The 19,257-nt window shown below is 42.9% G+C and overlaps 1 protein-coding gene across 1 annotated transcript in view; it reads left to right on the top strand.

The window, feature by feature from the left end:
* Positions 1 to 19,257, top strand: part of MICU2 (mitochondrial calcium uptake 2) — a 55,615-nt gene that overhangs the window by 6,616 nt on the left and 29,742 nt on the right. Inside the window, exon 2 of the mRNA XM_006073219.3 lies at positions 17,403 to 17,547. Within this exon, the coding sequence (XP_006073281.2) occupies positions 17,403 to 17,547 (145 nt within the window). The remainder of the gene's footprint in view (positions 1 to 17,402; positions 17,548 to 19,257) is intronic.

Genomic DNA, 19,257 nt, shown 5'->3' with positions numbered 1-19,257 from the left:
GTATGGGTGTGTATCAGTATCTTCTTTATCCATTATCTGTTGATGGAAACTTGGGTTCTTTTCATACCTTGGCTCTTGTGAACAACGAGCAGTGACCTTGGAAGCTCAGATTTCTATTAGAGATACTGACTTTAGAAGTGAAATTGTTCATTTTTTGAGGAACCACCTTACTTTCTCCACAGTGGCCTCACAGTTTACAGTGGTGGTCTAGGAGGGTTCCCCTTTCTTCAGTCTCACCAGTGCTTATCTCTTGTCTTTTTGATAATAGCCATTCTGACAGATGGGAGATAGTACCTCATTTTGGTTTTGATTTGCATTTCCCTGATAATTAGTGATTTTGAGCACTGCTTCTTATATCTGTTGGTCTTTTGTAGGTAGGTCATCTTTTCAAAAATGTTGATCGGGTCCTTTGCTTGATCAGTCAGGACTTTGGTGTTTTGGTTTTTGCCATGGACCTGAGTTGCCTGTGTATGTTGGATACTAACTCATCAGATGTGTGGTTTGTAAATAATTTCTTCCCCTACCATGGGTTGATTGTTTCCTTTGCTGTGCAGAAGCTTTTTACTTTGATGTAGTCCTGACAATTTTTGCTTTTATTCTCTGTGCTTTTGGTGTCATACCAAAAAAATCATTGCCCAGACCAAAGTCAAGAAGCTTTCCCTCTGTTTTCATCTCATAGTTTTCGGTTCTTACACTTAAGTCTGTAACCCATTTTGAGTTAATTTCGAGTTTATTTTTGTATAAGATGCAGGATGAGGGCCCAATTTACTCTTCTGCATGTGGCCATCTAGTTTTCCCAACACTTTGTTGAAGAGACTGTTCTTTCCCCGTTTCATGTTCTTGGCTTTCTTATTGAAGATGAGTTGACTGTAAATGCGTGAATTTACATCTCTTTCTGTTCCAGTGGTTTATATGCCTGTTTTTATGCCAGTACCATACTTTTCAGCACCTGCCACTTCTGGTTTTATTACTGTAGTGTTGTAATAGATTTTGAAATTAGGAAGTGTGATGCCTCCAAGTGTGTTTATCTCACTCAAGATTGCTTTGACTTTTTCAGGGTCTTTTGTGGTTCCCTAGGAATTTTAGGATTTTTTTTTTTTCCTATTTCCATAAAGAATGTCATTGGGATTTTGCTGGAGAGCTCTTTGAATCTGTAAATCCCCTAGGTCTGTTGCAACTGAGAGAGTGAAGACAGACAGTTGAGCTTTGGGCGTGCTGATAAAGGGGAGTTGTTGCTGACCTTGAAAAAAGGCATTTCAGTGAAATACTGGAGGCAGTTTAATTGGAGTGTGTTGAGGAGAGACTGAAGTAAGGAAGCAAAGAAAGCAAATCAGTTCAGTTCAGTTGCTCAGTCGTGTCCAACTCTTTGTGACCCCATGGACTGCAGCGCTCCAGGCCTCCCTGTTCATCACCAACTCCTGGAGTTTACTCAGCTCATGTCCATCAAGCCGGTGATGCCATCCAACCATCTCATCCTCTGTCGTCCCCTTCTCTTCCTGCCTTCAATCTTTCCCAGCATCAGGGTCTTTTCCAAGGAGTCAATTCTTTGCATCAGGTGATACAGATGCTTCTTTCTAGAAGTGTTGCTGAAAGGGTATTAAAAGAAACACTTGCTGGGAGAGTGATGTAATTAGGAGGCAAAACCTGGTCCAGCTCTGACTGTGGGGGAATTAGAGGTGGACATCTTTGAGGAAGGAAAGAAGCTCCTGGAGCCCAAGCCCAGGAAGAAAGGTCAGGCTATGAGACGAATAAGTTTTCCTCCTTCATCCTAACAGGGAGGGGAAGCAGAGGGTGTGGCTAACCTAGCAGCTGGCTATAGACCTGATGGTGAACTGCTCTGGAAAATCAGGAGGTAGAATCAGGGACACCGGGTGGTGGGTCAGAGGGCTCGTAATGACTGCTGCTGGAGAGGAACGCTGTTCACAGCGGAGGGCGGAGGAGACGGGTTCACACACTCATGAAGAAGAGAGCTTGGGCCAGTGGCCACAGACTTCTGATAGCTTGCCTTTGGTGGATTTTTCCTTGTAGCTAAAAAATATTACCTAACATTATTTTTAAGAAGGCTTGGTATTATGAGTTTAATGTGGATAATATATTGCATCATGGCATTAAATTTTAAAATTAAATTCTAAAATAGTAATAGAACATCAAAGGTGGTTTTTCTTTGATACTATTTAAATTCACATTTTGAACTCATTTTGTGAGTATAGCCTAAAACAAATGGTCACGCATTTTAAATAAATAAAAGCAAGGCGTGTGGGTCTTCATGTTCTAATAGTCAGAAATATGTTAACTTGGAAAGCAGTTTTGCAGGTATTACTAGATGCAGGACTCCTTTTCTGTTGCATATCAATGAATATTTTAAAAACTCAAATAATGTAATTAATGAGATGGCACTATTAATATTTTAATTTGCTATAAGAGCTCTAAGCAATTTGTAAAATTAAATTGGCACTTTGAAACTATCACAGTATTGTTAATTGGCTGTACTCCAATATAAAATAAAAAGAAAAATTAAATTGGCATTGCTTTATTTTATTTCAAGTTGTCTGACTATATTTGTAGTCATTATTTTTGTGAAGTGGGAGGAAAGGACATTAGTAAGATCTTAGCAAGGTAGAACAAGAATATATTGGCATCTGCTGAGATTGGGATGTATTTGTGCACAGTCCCTTGGATTTAATGATAGTGCATTTAAAACTGGTTATGCCAAGGGCGATGAACTTGATAGCCGCATACAGAGGTTTAATAACCGTGAAACACTGTAAGCCTAATGAAGACGAAAGCTTTCTTGCAACAGTAAAGCAAGAATGCAAAGAACTTTTTATACTTTATTGCCTCAGGTAAAAATGTGTCTGGAAACAGATAAGTGATGACAAAGCTTTGATGTTAATAAACCCAAATGGAAGTCAGAAATCAAAGTGTGTAAGTGGCCAGATTATGAAAAGAGAGATGACAGAGTTATACCCTGTGATTAGATGTAGTTTGTGCTTTGGGCAAAGCTATTTGTCCTGCACGAATGAGAAGCTGTCTTTCCTTCCTTCCTCGTGGACACTATCTCTGTATCCTACTGTAACTCTTTGGAGGTGCTTTTCAGGGAGGTGGGGACAGAGAAGGCAAGAAAGGAAGGAAAACAAATTGTAAAAGCAGAAGCATTTTTAATCTGTCATTTTGCAGTTATGTTTATTTAGCTGAACCTGGAAGTAAAAAATTACTATTTATTCTCATTCTATGAAGCATGTGTTCTGGTAGATAATGCGTTCAAATTAATGCTTTTGCTACTGTAAGTTTTGGAGCTTTATTAATTATACCAGTACACAAACATATCCGAAGCCATCAATTATAGCAGTATATGAACTTAAAAGTTACATTTTAGAAAGTAATAAATATTTGGTAACATAAACGATAGCAAATATATTCTCTTAATAATCTGCTCTCCATAAAAAAAAAAATTGTTAAATGTTTCAGATTATAAATAATTTCAATATAGAAATAATACTTAATGGAACCCCTGGAGGAGAAGTGGCAACCTGCTCCAGTATTCTTGCCTGGGAAATCTTGTGGACAGGGGCCTACAGTCTGTGGGGTCACAAAAGAGCCAGACACAACTTAGCAACTGAACAACAGCAAATCCTGTGTTTAAGCATACCCTGGTGTATATAGACATTTTTCATTGACATCTGTAGAAGTTTCATGAACATGGGGTATTGCAGAATAAAATTTGTGATTTCTGTTCATTAAGAAATACCATCTCACAAGATCTTTAGTTTGTCCGTATGTATACTGTATGGTCCAACCAGTCCATCCTAAAGGAGATCAGTTCTGGGTGTTCTTTGGAAGCACTGATGCTAAAGCTGAAACTCCAATACTTTGGCCACGTTATGAGAAGAGTTGACTCTTTGGAAAAGACTCTGATGCTGGGAGGGATTGGGGACAGGAGGAGAAGGGGACGACAGAGGATGAGATGGCTGGATCGCATCACCGACTCAATGGACATGAGTTTGGGTGAACTCCAGGAGTTGGTGAGGGACAGGGAGGCCTGGTGTGCTGCGATTCATGGGGTCACAAAGAGTCGGACCCGACTGGACTGAACTGAACTGAACTGATCCTGTATGGTTGGTGTGTCCTATACTAGCAGTTGTGTACCTTCAGTGTTTCCTGTCACATTAAACTTTAACACAACATAGTTAAATTTTAATACAACATAGTTCCAGGCGTCTTCCTCCTAGGTCTTCATCAGGGGGCTGCTGTGTGCCAGAAATGCAGACCATTTTTAAAGTTAGACAGAATGAACCTTAAGTAGGAAAGCACAATGTTTTTTCCACAAACTGTTGTAGATATTCCCAAGCAAAGTATGATGGGCTTAACTTCTCTGCTGTTTGGGAAGATCAGTCATGTTTCTCTTTTGCTGGTGTACACAATTAGAAGATTATGCATAATAAGAAATTACAAATGAGTTGGTTTCTATGCTTCTGAGTGTGTGCAATGTATAAATATCAAGAGATTAAATCACACTATTAGTGTTTTAAAGATGGAATCTTTTCCAGTTTACATTTGTTGCTAACTGACCAAATTAGAGCCAGTTCAGATCAGAAGCAGGTCCCTGATAGGGTTTCTGCCTCTGTTCAGACCCACGGTTCTGGGGAGTTCTGGGGCCAAAGTCAGGTCGGGAGCCTCTCTGTGGCTGCTCCTGCCCTGGGTGCCGGGCTGGGATGGACGCCCCTGAGCTGTGGCTGCTGAGGAAGAAGAGTGAAGAGCTGACATCTCCCAATGGCTCACCCAGTGACAGTTCTGCCTGCGCTGAAGTGAAAGGCTTAGCTCCTTGTGGTGCCTGCTTCACACTTACCAAGTGAGGTGCTGTAATGTGGAGCCAGGCAGGATGGTTCTAAGGAACACTGTGCTGTAACCAGGGAAGAGGATATAGGAGTTACCTACCCTCTCCCAAGCACGGACACTGTTTTCACATACAATTTCCAGGGGCCTCGTGCAGCAGGAAGCATGGTTGCAGTGTGGGGTATGAGCCTCCGCTCTAAATGTTTAGGTTACCTGCTTGTTCCTTCTAGGTTCTTCGTATTTGTCCTTCTTTACATCACAGAATGCTTCGAGTGTTGTATTTAAAATTACTTTCAACTGAACTGTTTGATCCTGTCCCTGCATTCCTCTTTGGTTTTGGATGACTCTCTGCTCAGATCAAATAATTTGCATGTTTGCTCTCTTCTTTGAACAGTCCTTCAAAGTGTGCTGACTGTACATTCTCTAGCCCAGTGTACTGTCTGTTGGCCCTGTTATGCTGGCTCATCTGTTGACATCTCTGTAAACACACAGATGCCTCTATTTCCACATCCCTCTCCTTGAAACAATAAAGACCCGTCACCCGAGAGTGTCTTCACGTTTATTCTCTTTACCCTTTAGCACGCAGGTGAAATGGGTCATTCAGGATCTCAGAGCCTGAAGAGTCTACTTTTGGTTTCATAGTAACATGTTTAATACTGGTAATAATATAACTATATAAAGTCATTAATAAAGGAGTATCTAAATAGCAGCCATAAATATTTAGAAACTGATTTTTGCACTAAACAAAGTAGCAAAGTTATCCAAATCTTCAGATATTCAGAGCAACTCTTTGGAATTCCACTAGCAATTTGGGTTTGGCTCTTAGGGTTTCCTGAGTCTTTTCAGAACTTCAGGCCATATTTTAGCCTATACGTATATGTCCCTTCCTTTTCTCTACTCTGTTCCCACATTTAACTAGAATTATTCTCCTGATTATGAAGAGTACAGGAGTAAGTTTACCTGCAAATAAATGTTAGAAGGGCACGATACCCTTTTTAACTATCCAGGTGCTAGTTCTTTCCATGCCTACCCTTAAAGTATGTATGTGACAATTTACAATAAATGGTAAGTTTTCATTAGTTTTGTTCCTCATGTAAGAGTCTAAAAGTCTCAAGGGTCAAGATAAAGATTATTCTTTAACATGCACCCAAAGAGGGACTTCCCTGGTGTTCCAGTGCCTAAGACTCCGCACTCCCAATTCAGGGGGCCTGGATTCCATCCCTGGTCAGGGCACTAGATCCCACATGCCGCAGCTAAGAGTTTGCATGAACGAAGATCAGAGATCTTGCATGCTACAACTAAGACCTGGCACAGCCAAATAAATAGATAAATGTTTTTTCAAAAATAAATGATGTGTTCTATGTTTATACTTCACAGATACAAAGCAAACTTTTAATGAACATTAAATTAATTTGCAAAACTAATCACATCTGTGCATTACTTTTCCTTTTCATGCCATGTAATCTATGTATTGCTTCATTTGCTGGTGATTTAACTTATCAACAGAAATATAAATGGCATGTGTCTTAGTACTTTTATTGTTAAAGCAGTAACTTTACCTGTTTTGCCAGTGCTTGGTAAAAGGTTCACCTCATCCCCTGCTCATCTGTTACAAATACATTTTAATCAAAACTTTATCTTAGACACATTGTATTATGTCCACTAACTCCAAGTGGAAACTGAAAAAAATCCATTGCAGTCTAAACCAAACACAACATAAAGCCTGAAGTCCACTGAATCATTCAGATTTATGGACAGAAAGTGTGCGGCAGCTGGTGCAGCCGGGTTTCAGAGCCTCTGTTTCCAAGATTCCGTGACTTCTACAGCAGCACAGAAGAAGACACACTTTGAGTCCAGTTGCCACTGCCACCAGCTGTCCACAGCTCTGCCCCTGTGCTCCTCTGATGAAGGCATCTTTAAAATCTATAGTCACTAGCAGTATGCGGTAATTTGTGGTTGTAATAAAAGGAAACAAAGGGTCTTTATTTCTGTTGTGTGCACACTTAGGTGCAGTTGTACATGATAGAGTACATACTTAGTTACCCAAGGATAGCTTAATGAATTGTTAATACCATGATGCTGGGAAAGATGGAAGGCAAAAGGAGAAGGGGGCGACAGAGGATGAGATAGTTAGACAGCATCACTGATTCAGTGGACATGAATTTGAGCAAACTCCAGGAGACAGTGAAGGATGGGAAAGCCTGGCCTGCTGCAGTCCATGGAGTTGCAAAGAGTCAGAGAGAACAACAACTGAACAACAACAACAGGATTTAAACTATATCAGCACAAAACCCTTTTGCCTGTTGGTTCAAGGACTGAAATCTATTTTTTAATTACTTTTTGAACATCACACTTGGAGTGTGGAATTGGTTCCCGTTCATAAAGGTTCATTCATTTCTGGCACACTTTTTTGAACCATTTAACAGTATTAACCACATAGTAGACACTGGGAACACAGAAGAGAGAGAGCCTATCCTTGAGGCAGGCATGCAGGGGCAGATACTCTCTGTCCACAGAGTTACCAGGCTTCAGTGAACGCTAGCTGAGTTCTGCATGCGCACTCTGAAAAATACCTCACCCACACAGGTGCTCGGGGAAGGACTCTTAGGAGGAGACAACCTGAACGCTTAACAAATGAGAGAAGGACAAGAAGCAACTCACATGCTTATCTTTTTGAAGTTTCTTAATCACAATCAGAAGCCAAGTGGTTACTTCATCTGTCTCCCGGAAAGAGCTGCAGTTTAAAGGTTTTTGAAGCTCATCAGAGGGAGCCAGGTAACAACAGAAACTCGGGACATACCAGCAGACCCAGTCAGTTTCAGGAAAGTGATGTTGGCAATGAGCAAAACTAGGGTTGATGCTTTAAATTAGTGCGGTATTTGTTTTGTTCAAGGCCAATTCATAAAAATAATAATGTCAATGGAATTTTAAGATAGAAGTGTAATTTTTGTTTTTAATAAGAAATTGCAAATCTGCCCCTTTGTTAAAGCTTTCATTGTTTTTCCTTTTACCTGGAGGATTTTCCAAAAAATCTGTTCTTTTTGTTTGGGATAAATTTGTATGCAAGCAACATATTGCTGTTTGAGGGGTAGTGGTGGGTGTTTTTTAATCCATTTTTTTTAATACCAAATTTTGTGTAGGGTCAGGTTATGGGCTTAAGGGACTTGGCGGTACAAAAGCAAACTGCCGCTGTGTTGACCCACAAGCTGTAGAAACCCGCCCTCACTCTGTGCTGCTGTGAGCTGAGGAAGTGTGGAGCAAGACAGTCTTGCTGGGGATTAGGGGTGTGGGACTCTGAGTGGGTCAGGGAGAAAGTGGGGGCATGGTGGAGACTACGAATGACTCACTTTCCTCCTGAAATCCCAAACTATAAAATACTTAGAGCTACAGACTGCACCTATTCCCGTGAAGGGACGGGAGAGAGTCCTTTAATCCATCCTCCTTGCTCCACGCTGTGTGCTGTGGGATGCAGTCTCCTCAGTGTTGTCACCCTCGTGGTCACCTCTTTTTCTGACGCAGCCCTCTGATAACACTCTGCCCAGGCTTACTTAAGAGTTCTCAGTTTTGAGGAGATCTTTTTGCATGAGTGTGCAAGGTTCCTGCAATTAGATCATAGCTCATATCACAAAAGGTTCCTTGTTACATGCTACTGTACTCCTCGGTTGCCCAAAGAGAGGTCACAACCCAGATAAATTTACTGATACCAGACCAACATAGTAGTCTTCTATTTAAATTTAATTAAATAATAATGAAAAATATTAACTCTGGTGCATCTCTCTCTCCGTTTTGGTTTTTTTTTTTTTTTTTGGTTCCCTGTGCTATACAGTAAACCATTGTGGGTTATCTGTTTTATTCATAGCAGTGTGTGTAAGTGTTAATCATGTACTAAGTTATCCCTGCCCTCTTTCCCCTTTGGTAACTATAAGTTTGTTTTCTGTCTGTGAGTCTATTTCTGTTTTATAAATAAGTTCCTTTGTGTCACCTTTTAGATTCCACCTATAAAGGATAGCATATGGTATTTGTCTTTCTCTGTCTGATTCACTTCACTCAGTATGACAGTCTCCAGGTCCATCCATGTTGCTGCAAATAGCATTTTTCATTCTTTTTCATGTCTGAGTAATATTCCATTGTGTGTATGTACCACATCTTTATCCATTCCTCTGTTAGTGGGCTCTGGGTTGCTTCCATTTCTTGACTGTTGTGAATACTGCTGCTGTGAACATTGAGGTACATGCACATCTCATTTGAAAAGAAGTCATAAAGTCATGGCTGATAAGTAACACTGGGAAAGTAACTATCAGAGATTGGGATTTGTCACTGTGGGGCTTTCACGTTTGCTAAATGCTCCTTTCATACTTCAGTCCAGCTCTTACCCCACTAGAAAGGGGCTGATTGTTCATGTGTCACTTTGTACACGGCTTGGTCGGAGGAGATGTGTGATACTTACTAAGTAAGTTGGTGTTGGAGGTTTGTAGGAAGAGTATTTCCCTCGTGAGTGGGGCAGTGAGCTGAAGCAACGCTGTCATTTCTCAGGAAGTGTCACGTCATGGCTGTACTGAGTGACACTGAGAAAGCTGTATACTAATCCCTTGAAGGCAATGGCACCCCACTCCAGTACTCTTGCCTGGAAAATCCCATGGACGGAGGAGCCTGGAAGGCTGCAATCCATGGGGTCGCTGAGGGTCGGACACGACTGAGCGACTTCACTTTCACTTTGCACTTTTCATGCATTGGAGAAGGAAATGGCAACCCACTCCAGTGTTCTTGCCTGGAGAGTCCCAGGGACAGGGGAGCCTGGTGGGCTGCCGTCTATGGGGTCACACAGAGTTGGACATGACTGAAGTGACTTAGCAGCTTAGCAGCAGCAGCAATCCCTTGAAACCTACTTTACACGTTTTGTTTAGAACATAAACAAAAATGATGTGCCTCCTGAAAAGCAGTTATGGAGGAAGGGAACGTGCTGTTCTGCTCGGTGATCTCATCAGGATAGAGAAGGTGCTGGTTTATATTATTACTGTTTGTTTATTTGGCTGAGTCAGGTCTTAGTTGCAGTCTGTGAACGCTTAGTTGTGGCTTGTGGCATCTAGTTCCCTGACCGGGATGATGGAACCTGTGTCCCTTGAATTTGGAGTGTGAGTCTTAGCCCCTGGACCAAGAGGGAAGTCCCGGCGCTTCCTTCTTTACTCCTCAGCATCCTGACAGTGGGCCCTCCTCTTCAGGCAGACTGCGATCCTATTAGATATTTCTTTAATGCATTTATTTAGGCAAATGTCATTTCATTTCACCGTGCTCATCTAGGAAAAGCCATACTAGCTTTCTTCTCATCTCCAGAAAGAAGTCTAGACTAGGCCATCACTAGAGTAAACAATGGGCTTCCCAGATGACTCAGCAGTAAAGAATCTGAATGCCAATGCAGGAAACATGGATTCGATCCCTGAATCGGGAAGGTCCCCTGGAGTAGGAAATGGCAACCCACTCCAGTATTCTTGACTGGGAAATCCCATGGACAGAGGATCCTGGTGGGCTACAGTCCATGAGATCTCTAATGGTCAGACACAACACACAGAGAAAACAATATCCAGAGGCCACAGAGGATAGTTCCCAGAGCTTGCAGGTTTGCCAGGAATGACCTTCATCTCCCTCACTAATACTCTGTTATTTTGTAGAATTTATTGTGAAGCATAGCTTACATAGTATTTTTAATTTAGTCCAGTAGTATTTTGTTTCATGTACAGTAAAATCTCCCTGATTCAGAACAAAATGGAAAAGTTCTGTCTAATGACTGAAAGTTTCCAGTTGTAAAGTTTTCTCTAAGAAGAAAAGATATTCTTTAATTATACCGCAGAAAGTTCAAAGACAGCAAAACAGTTACATTTTATCCAGATTATTGCAAATTCCAAAATAAAGACCCCCAAATGAATGGGTTTTAGGTCTGATGCAGTGTGTATATATTGGACATATTGAAAGCATTGTAAAGAAGGCCTGTTCTTTTCCCACCTTCTTCCTGAGAAATGCCGAAACCAAAGAATGTTCAACAAAGAACAGAGCACTTTTTCCAATTTGTCATTTCATGGATAAAAAGTAGAGACAGAATGCTGAAGCACCTGTTGCTTTAAAGGCAATAAACTCGTGAAATGTTTTAACAGAAGTCATCAGCTTTCAAAGATCTCTTTTATCCAGTCCACATCACTCATTGCTCTTAATTCCTTTGTCACATTTTTTACTGCATTACAAGTAATCCTTGAAAGCCATGGAGCGTTTTACGTTTAACCAGAACCATGTGGACGGCACTCTCGGGCTGAGGCTGGCCCCACCCCGGCTTCTCCACCCCTCCCTTCCCGTACACTTGGCTTCTGATGCAGGCTGGAGAAGCGCATCCCAGCTCCGTCACTCTCCAGCCTGGCCCGGTGGGTCTGGCTGCGCTTTGATCTCCAGCAGCACATTCCACTCACTCTTGTCTTCCCGAGAGACCCACCACCCGCCAGGCTCTGCGTTATTTATGTGTCAACAGTCTGCATTGGCCAACAGGGTTGACTCCGGGTGTTTAGGAAATCTCATTCAGATAAACGTCAAGATTGGTACCATTTAGTCCGACCTACTGGAGTAGTTCTCTGAAACTGCAGTAAATTAGTTGAGGGTAAAGATGGGCAGAAAAATTCTCTCCAGCCTCTTGGGTTGAGTAGCTTGAGCATGTTTCTACCTTTCTTTTCCTCACAGAGTACATCCACAAGCTTGATGTGTGTCTTCAAGAATTACTGCAGGAATGCGTCTTGCCTTACACCTGCGTCTTACACAAAGCATCACTTTGTGTATTACCTTCTCTGAGAACAGTTTTTAAGAAGTTCATCCTAGCAATAAGGGCATCCTGGTTCTAGCCTTATTTAGGTTTCCTGAAAGATCTAGAAGTGACCAGTCTCCTGTGCAGTCCTCATGCAGGCCGTGGCAGATAGCATCCTAAAATTCTAAATCTGCGGGTTTACGTGAGGTTTCCACTCTGGTTTTGAAGTAGGCGCCTGATTTGTACGTTTTCTCCTTGAAGCGCAGTGTTTTCATGTTGAGCCCTGGGTGTCTGTCACACGTGTGGATGTTCTTTTCCCTAATTGCTTTCCTCTGTGCTTTTCTCCTGCCTTCTGTGTGATTATCCCCCATCATTAGTTTGTATATTTGCTGCAGTGTTGATTCTAGTCTTTACTGCTTTTTAAAATTTTTAGTTTCGTTCCACCATTTTTCTCCTGTGCTGCTTTTCTTTGTTAAGAGCTGGGCGGCTCCCTTCAGGTGTCCATCATCTTCATCTTTGCCCTCCAGTGTTTTAAAGTCCAACATTTTTTTTTCCCCTCTGATTTTTCCCTGCTTTCTTTCAGAATTTGATTTTTATTGTAGTTTCCTATCACTCTTCATCTTCCTGTGGAATTTGGATAGGCCCAACATCAGTTTTTAAACAGATGGTCTAGCCAGATACGTTATTTGCCAAGACAGTGTGAATATATAAGCTTGACCCCTTTCTGTCCTGAGCTGAGTGCTGTTTGTTTTCACACCAGAATCTCAGCTGCAGGGTTTCGGAGGACTGTGGGTCAGTTAGCGGCCTGAGGGATTGGAGGAGAAGCAGGGCGTGTCCAGCTCTCCTCTGGGCACCCTGCCTTCCTGTCCCGCTGGGGCTTACCCCATCCCCTGGGGTGGCCTTTGGGTTTCCCTCTGCCCCCATTGGGGTACCTGCCCTTTAGAGAAATACCCTCAAGACAGGGTTGCTGGCATTTTGGTCAGTGTGGTTGTGGACACAGTGTTTTCCCTGCCCAACCGTGCCCGCCTTTGCTGCCTCAGGATGGGAGGAAGTCCAGTGACAGGCCTATAGTGACTGCAGTGAGTGACGGGGTTTCCGGGTTAAGTTTGCCACAGGATACAGGATGGCATGAAAGCCAGCAGAGACATAACCATCCATCCTGTTATGAGACCACTAGAGGAGGAGGAGGATAAATGAGTAATTAGCCCCTTCAGTTGGCTGGTATTTGGAAAGAAGAATTTGGTTATGTAAAAAGGATTACCCAGTCAATCCTAAAGGAAATCAACCCTGCATATTCACTGGAAGGACTGATGCTGAAGCCAAAGCTCCAATACTCTGGCCAGCTGTTGCAAAGAGCTGACTCACCAAAAGACCCTGATGCTGGGAAAGATTGAAGGCAGGAGGAGAAGGGGACGAGAGGATGAGATGGTTGGATGGCATCACCAATTCAATGGACATAAGCAAACTCCAGGAGATGGTGAGGGACAGAGAGGCCTGGCATTCTGCAGTCCGTGGGGTCATAAAGAGTCAGACACGACTTGGCAACTGAACCACAGCAAGAAAAAGGACTAAGTTGTTGGTAAAAGGTGTTTTTTTAACTCATTATGAACAACTTAGGTGTTAGATAGTATAAAGGAGCTGGCGTTTATTTAAAGATTTGGAAATACACATATGTATTTCTGACACATTATTTACTTTTTAAAATTCTCTTAGTAGACTGTATATTTAACATTAATATAATAAATGTAAATATTCTTTTAGCTAATAATGTGTGTGTCCACATGTAACTTCAGCTCTTCAGTATGCCGTGTTGTCTTTCATGTCTCAGACTTCTCCAGTGCTGTGAAGTCTACTGACAAGACTTGCCCACCCTCCCTTCTGTCCCATCTGTAGACGCTCTGTGAGTCACTCTAGTAGGAATTAGTGTTTGTCTTGTTTCCTACCAGTTTCCTAGAAATACTCACTATCTACTTGATAATACATCAAATGATAACGTGTCTGCCTCACATATAAAGTGTTCAGAAAATATGAATGAAATTCAATTTTCTGATGGCTAGAATAAGAGTATGCACTTGTGTGATTAAGACATGCCTCTTGAGGTATTTTGGTAGTAGTAATTTCAGAGGGAAGAAAAGGAAAGACATGAACAGGCAAGTTCCCAAGGAGACAGGGTGCTGTCATGCAGACTGAGTGTCTCTGCGGCCAGTGTTCTGGCAGGCGCCGCTATGCTATGCTTAGTCGCTCAGTTGTGTCCGACTCTGCAACTCCATGGACCTTAGCCCACAGGACCTCTCTATCCATGGAGATTCTCCAGGCAAGAATATTGGAGTGGGTTGCTATGCCCTCCTCCAGGGGATCTTCCCAACCCAGGAATTGAACCCAGGTCTCCCACATTGCAGGCAAATTCTTTACCATCTGAGCCACCAGGGAAGCCTAAGAGTGCTGGAGTAGGTAGCCTGTCCTTCTCCAGGGGAACTTCCTGACCCAGAAATCAAACCAGGGTCTCCTGCACTGCACATGGATTCTTTACCAGCTGAGCTACCAGAGAAGCCCTCAGTCGGTTCAGTCGCTCAGTCATGTCTGACTCTTTGCGACCCCATGAATCACAGCACACCAGGCCTCCCTGTCCATCAGCATCTCCCAGAGTTCACTCAGACTCACGTCCATTGAGTCAGTGATGCCATCCAGCCATCTCATCCTCTGTCATCCCCTTCTCCTCCTGCCCCCAATTCCTCCCAGCATCAGCGTCTTTTCCAATGAGTCAACTCTTCGCATGAAGTGGCCAAAGTACTGGAGCTTCAGCTTTAGCATCATTCCTTCCAAAGAAATCCCAGGGCTGATTTCCTTCAGAATGGACTGGTTGGATCTCCTTGCAGTCCAAGGGACTCTCAAGAGTCTTCTCCAGCACCACAGTTCAAAAGCATCAATTCTTTGGCACTCAGCTTTCTTCACAGTCCAACTCTCACATTCATACATGACCACTGCAAAAACCATAGCCAAAGAGAAACCCAAGTAAGATGGTAGGTGTTGCAAGAGGGCATCAGAGGGCAGACACACCAAAACCATAATCACAGAAAACTAGTCAATCTAATCACACTAGGACCACAGCCTTGTCTAACTCAATGAAACTAAGCCATGCCCGTGGAGCCACCCAAGATGGGCAGGTCATGGTGGAGAGCTCTGACAGAATGTGGTCCACTGGAGAAGGGAATGGCAAACCACTTCAGTGTTCTTGCCTTGAGAACCCCATGAACACTATGAAAAGGCAAAATGATAGGATACTGAAAGAGGAACTCCCCAGGTCAGTAGGTGCCCAATATGCTACTGGAGATCAGTGGAGAAATAACTCCAGAAAGAATGAAGGGATGGAGCCAAAGCAAAAAGAATACCCAGTTGTAGATGTGACTGGTGATAGAAACAAGGTCCGATGCTGTAAAGAGCAATATTGCATAGGAACCTGGAATGTCAGGTCCATGAATCATGGCAAATTGGAAGTGGTCAAACAAGAGATGGCAAGAGTGAATGTCGACATTCTAGGAATCAGTGAACTAAAATGGACTGGAATGGGTGAATTTAACTCAGATGACCATTATATATACTACTGCGGACAGGAATCCCTTAGAATAAATGGAGTAGCCATCATGGTCAACAAAAGAGTCCGAAATGCAGTACTTGGACGCAATCTCAAAAAACACAGAATGATATCTGTTCGTTTCCAAGGCAAACCATTCCATATCACAGTAATCCAAGTCTATGCCCCAACCAGTAACACCGAAGAAGCTGAAGTTGAATGGTTCTATGAAGACCTACAAGACCTTTTAGAACTAACATCCAAAAAAGATGTCCTTTTCATTATATGGGACTGGAATGCAAAAGGAGGAGGTCAAGAAACACCTGGAGTAACAGGCAAATTGGGCCTTGGAATACGGAATGAAGCAGGGCAAAGACTAATAGAGTTTTGCCAAGAAAATGCACTGGTCATAGCAAACACCCTCTTCCAACAACACAAGAGAAGACTCTCTACATGGACATCACCAGATGGTCAACACCGAAATCAGATTGATTATATTCTTTGCAGCCAAAGATGGAGAAGCTCTATACAGTCAGCAAAAACAAGACCAGGAGCTGACTGTGGCTCAGACCATGAACTCCTTATTGCCAAATTCAGACTTACATTGAAGAAAGTAGGGAAAACCACTAGACCATTCAGGTATGACCTAAATCAAATCCCTTATGATTATACAGTGGAAGTGAGAAATAGATTTAAGGGCCTAGATCTGATAGATAGAATGCCTGATGAACTATGGACAGAGGTTCATGACATTGTACAGGAGACAGGGATCAAGACCATCCCCATGAAAACGAGAATCCCTAAAGAAGCATAAAACTAGCTGCTCAAGGAAACCAGTTGTCACATTGTAGGGAGAGAATTAATACTGGTCAGAGGACTGAGCTCAGCCACGAGGAGCTGTTGATGGCTTTGAATCTGGGGAGGTTTAAGCAACTGGAATCGCTGTTTTTTCTGTTCCAGTTGCAGTCGGCACTCAGTGAGCATGACTTGTGTGTGAGCATGACTTGTGTGTGAGCGTGAAGAGGAAGTGATACGTCTGGGAAGACGCTGTGGTCCAGGTTAGCACACTGCCTTCAGGAAGCATCCCGAGGGCCGTGTGCTATCGTAGTTCACAGACAACGCATGTGAGTCAGGGTTACTGCTCTGACCTTGGCATCTGAGCTGTGCCCGCTGGTCTGTCATCTTCTTCCAGTCTGCCTGGGGGGCCCCGTGTGGGTAGGAGGGTAGTGTGGTGCTGAAGAGATGGAAAACACTGTTGAGTTGGACACACCTGGTTTTACTTATCTCTACCATTTTGTCCACAATTTTTATACCTACTGTGTGTCTACTGTTCAGTGACTGTGAGGGTCAAAAAAAATTCATGGAGAGTATTTAATAGTTCAGTGTGAAGCACACAGCAAGTGCTCAGTGGCAGGTTAGCAGTAGCTGTCTCCTGTCTCTATGGCCTAAGATACTGACTCTTCCAGTGACAGTATTTTACCCGTTTCTGTTCTTGCAGCACTTTCCACGCATTGTGTGAATACACTGCTGAAGCAGGGCCCCTTATCCAACAGGCTGTGCTTTGTCTTCACCTGATCTGCTGCCTTCCTGTCTCTCTGAGCCTCTCCTCCGCCATGCGGTCCTGGAGCACACACGCCTGCTCCCGCCTCGGGTCTTTGTTCCTTTTTCACCTCCTGCCTGCAGAGTGCTCCCTCCACGGGGCGCTTGGCTCCCAAGCTGCCTACTTCACCTCCTGAATGTCGCCTTTCCCTCTCCATCCTGTGTGATGTATTCTCCTTACCACTTCCTTATCCGGCTCTGTGTCTCCATGGTGCATCTTACTGCCTCACAGAATTTCTTGCATTTGTTCTTTGTTCCTCTCCTATTTGGGGCTGTGGGTTCCCTCGGGTTCACCGCATCTCTGCTCTGTCTCCAGTGCTCCAGTAAATCTCTCTTCAGTAAATGACTTCAAAGTTTGAAGGTTGTGAGACCTAAACCCTAAAATTACTCTTTAAAGATTGTTTGTGTCCAACTCTTTGCTACTTTGTAGGCTGTAGCCCGCTAGGCTCCTCTTTCCATGGAATTCTCCAGGCAAGAATACTGGAATGGGTAACTGTTCCCTTCTCCAGGGGATCTTCCCAACCTGGGAATCGAACCCAGGTCATTTATTCCAGAAGTAGCTAAGCTGTGGAATAATGCTGGGGGAAAAAAACCTAAAATTGCAAGTTCTTTTTCTTTTAGAGAAATGTGAACCCCGGAGAGATTACAGGGAAGCCGTCTCCTCGTAAACAGCGCTTCATGCAGTTCTCGTCCTTGGAGTATGGCGGGGAGTACTACATGACACCCCGGGACTTCCTCTTCTCTGTCATGTTCGACCACATCCAGCGTAAGTGGTTTGGTTTTTGAAGTTAAGGAATCAAATATTAGGGCTGAGAAACCTCTGGTTTTCAGAATTGGTAACAACTTTTTCTTCATTTTAATTGTCATCATTCTTTGTACCATGCATGTGCTTAATTATTTAGACTTTTCCTCCCTTGTAGTACTAAACTTATTTATTTATTTGTCTAAGAAATAGTTGCTTGTTCATGGGTTTTCTAAAGAGAGAAAAAAGTAAGATTTTAAATGTCACTAAATAAATTATTAATAGGATAACTAATTCATCCAGGATGTTAGGTTTTAAATCAGTAAAAAATTTTCTTTTTGGGGCAAAAAAAAAAGGAGGCTAAAGCAATTAGGAGGGTCATATAATGGAGTCATGATGCAAAAAAATCCTGAAAAAAATAGAATTAAGAAACAAAAGTCCAAAAGCTATAAGTAAATAATTTTATATCATAAACTCAACTCTCAGCTATCCCAAATTGTCAGAAATCCTTATTTTCATTTATCTAAACGTTGCAGAGTAGACATGACATCCCCTCTGTCCCCTGTATTGCCAAAGTGTTCTGTGAAAAGTTCTTGGCTTCCTGACACCTTGCAGAGTGGACACCATCCACAGTGTTGCCCTGTGGGTAGCTGCACATGGAACAGGCGGAGTGGGCCAGGGCAGGGTGAGCTGTGAGACGTGTAGGTCGAATTGGGAGACTAAGAACATCTGGGAAGGCATTGTTGGTATATTGAGGGATGACATGAACAAGTGAGTGGTCACGGCCTGTTCTTGGGACAGTGAGTTAGTTCACCTATAGCTAGACCAGAGGATGGTGCTGGGGAGAAGTGAGAGATCAAATGAAAAACAACAAGGGCCAGATGTAGAGACTGTGGTGACCCTGTTCACCAGCCATAGCCATGTGTTTCTGGTGGGGATCGGGGTTCATCTTGAACCTGTGAGGGAGAGTAAAGTGAAGGCTCACTAGAAGGAAAATAGTGTGGTAACAGTGTATTTAAATTATTTTGGTAAGCTTCTATTCATCTAAATTGATTTAAAAAAAAAAACAAAAAAACAGCCAGTTATGTTACCAGCAGAATGGTTTATTTGGGAGGAGCAGAGAATTGCAGTTTGGGACATGCATCAGTAATAAATCACAAGCAACCTGAAGTGAAGGAGAGAAACTGTCTTACGGAAGGAAGAGAGGGCAGCTCTGGGGAAGCTGTCTTAGAGAAGAGAGGGCAGCTCTGGGGAAACTGTTAGAGAAGAGAAAGGACAGCTCTGGGAGCCTGTTATCAGTAAGGAGTCCAGGGAACTCCCTGGTGGTCCAGTGGTTAAGAATGCACCTTCCAGCACACGGGACACAGATTCAGTCCCTGGTCCAGGAACTAGGAGTCCATATGTGTCAGGCCACCTAAGCCCGCCTGTCTCAACAAAGATGCAGCACAGCCAAAAAATATAAATAAATAGTCCGCTGGAGGAAAGCGGGGGTTTGAAGTGCAGTGGCTTTTCATTGCCTGGCCATGAGAAAGTGTTTCTTCTTCCTGCTGGGATCTGCGTGGACGTGGGTGGTGTGTGTGTGTGTGAGCACCCCTACCGCGGACTCCCGACTCAAACCTTTGGAGAAAGCTTGACAGTATGTATCAGAAACCTTTGCAACATTTATTAATACTTACATGGATGCAGTAAGTTCACTCCTAGAAAATTAGTCTAAGTAAGTAATTGGAGAGATAT

The sequence above is a fragment of the Bubalus bubalis genome, chromosome 13 (genome assembly GCF_019923935.1).
Source record: "Bubalus bubalis isolate 160015118507 breed Murrah chromosome 13, NDDB_SH_1, whole genome shotgun sequence".
Taxonomy (NCBI): domain Eukaryota; kingdom Metazoa; phylum Chordata; class Mammalia; order Artiodactyla; family Bovidae; genus Bubalus; species Bubalus bubalis.
The sequence above is the reverse complement of the archived record's forward strand: the minus strand, read 5'-3'. Positions and strand labels throughout refer to the sequence as shown.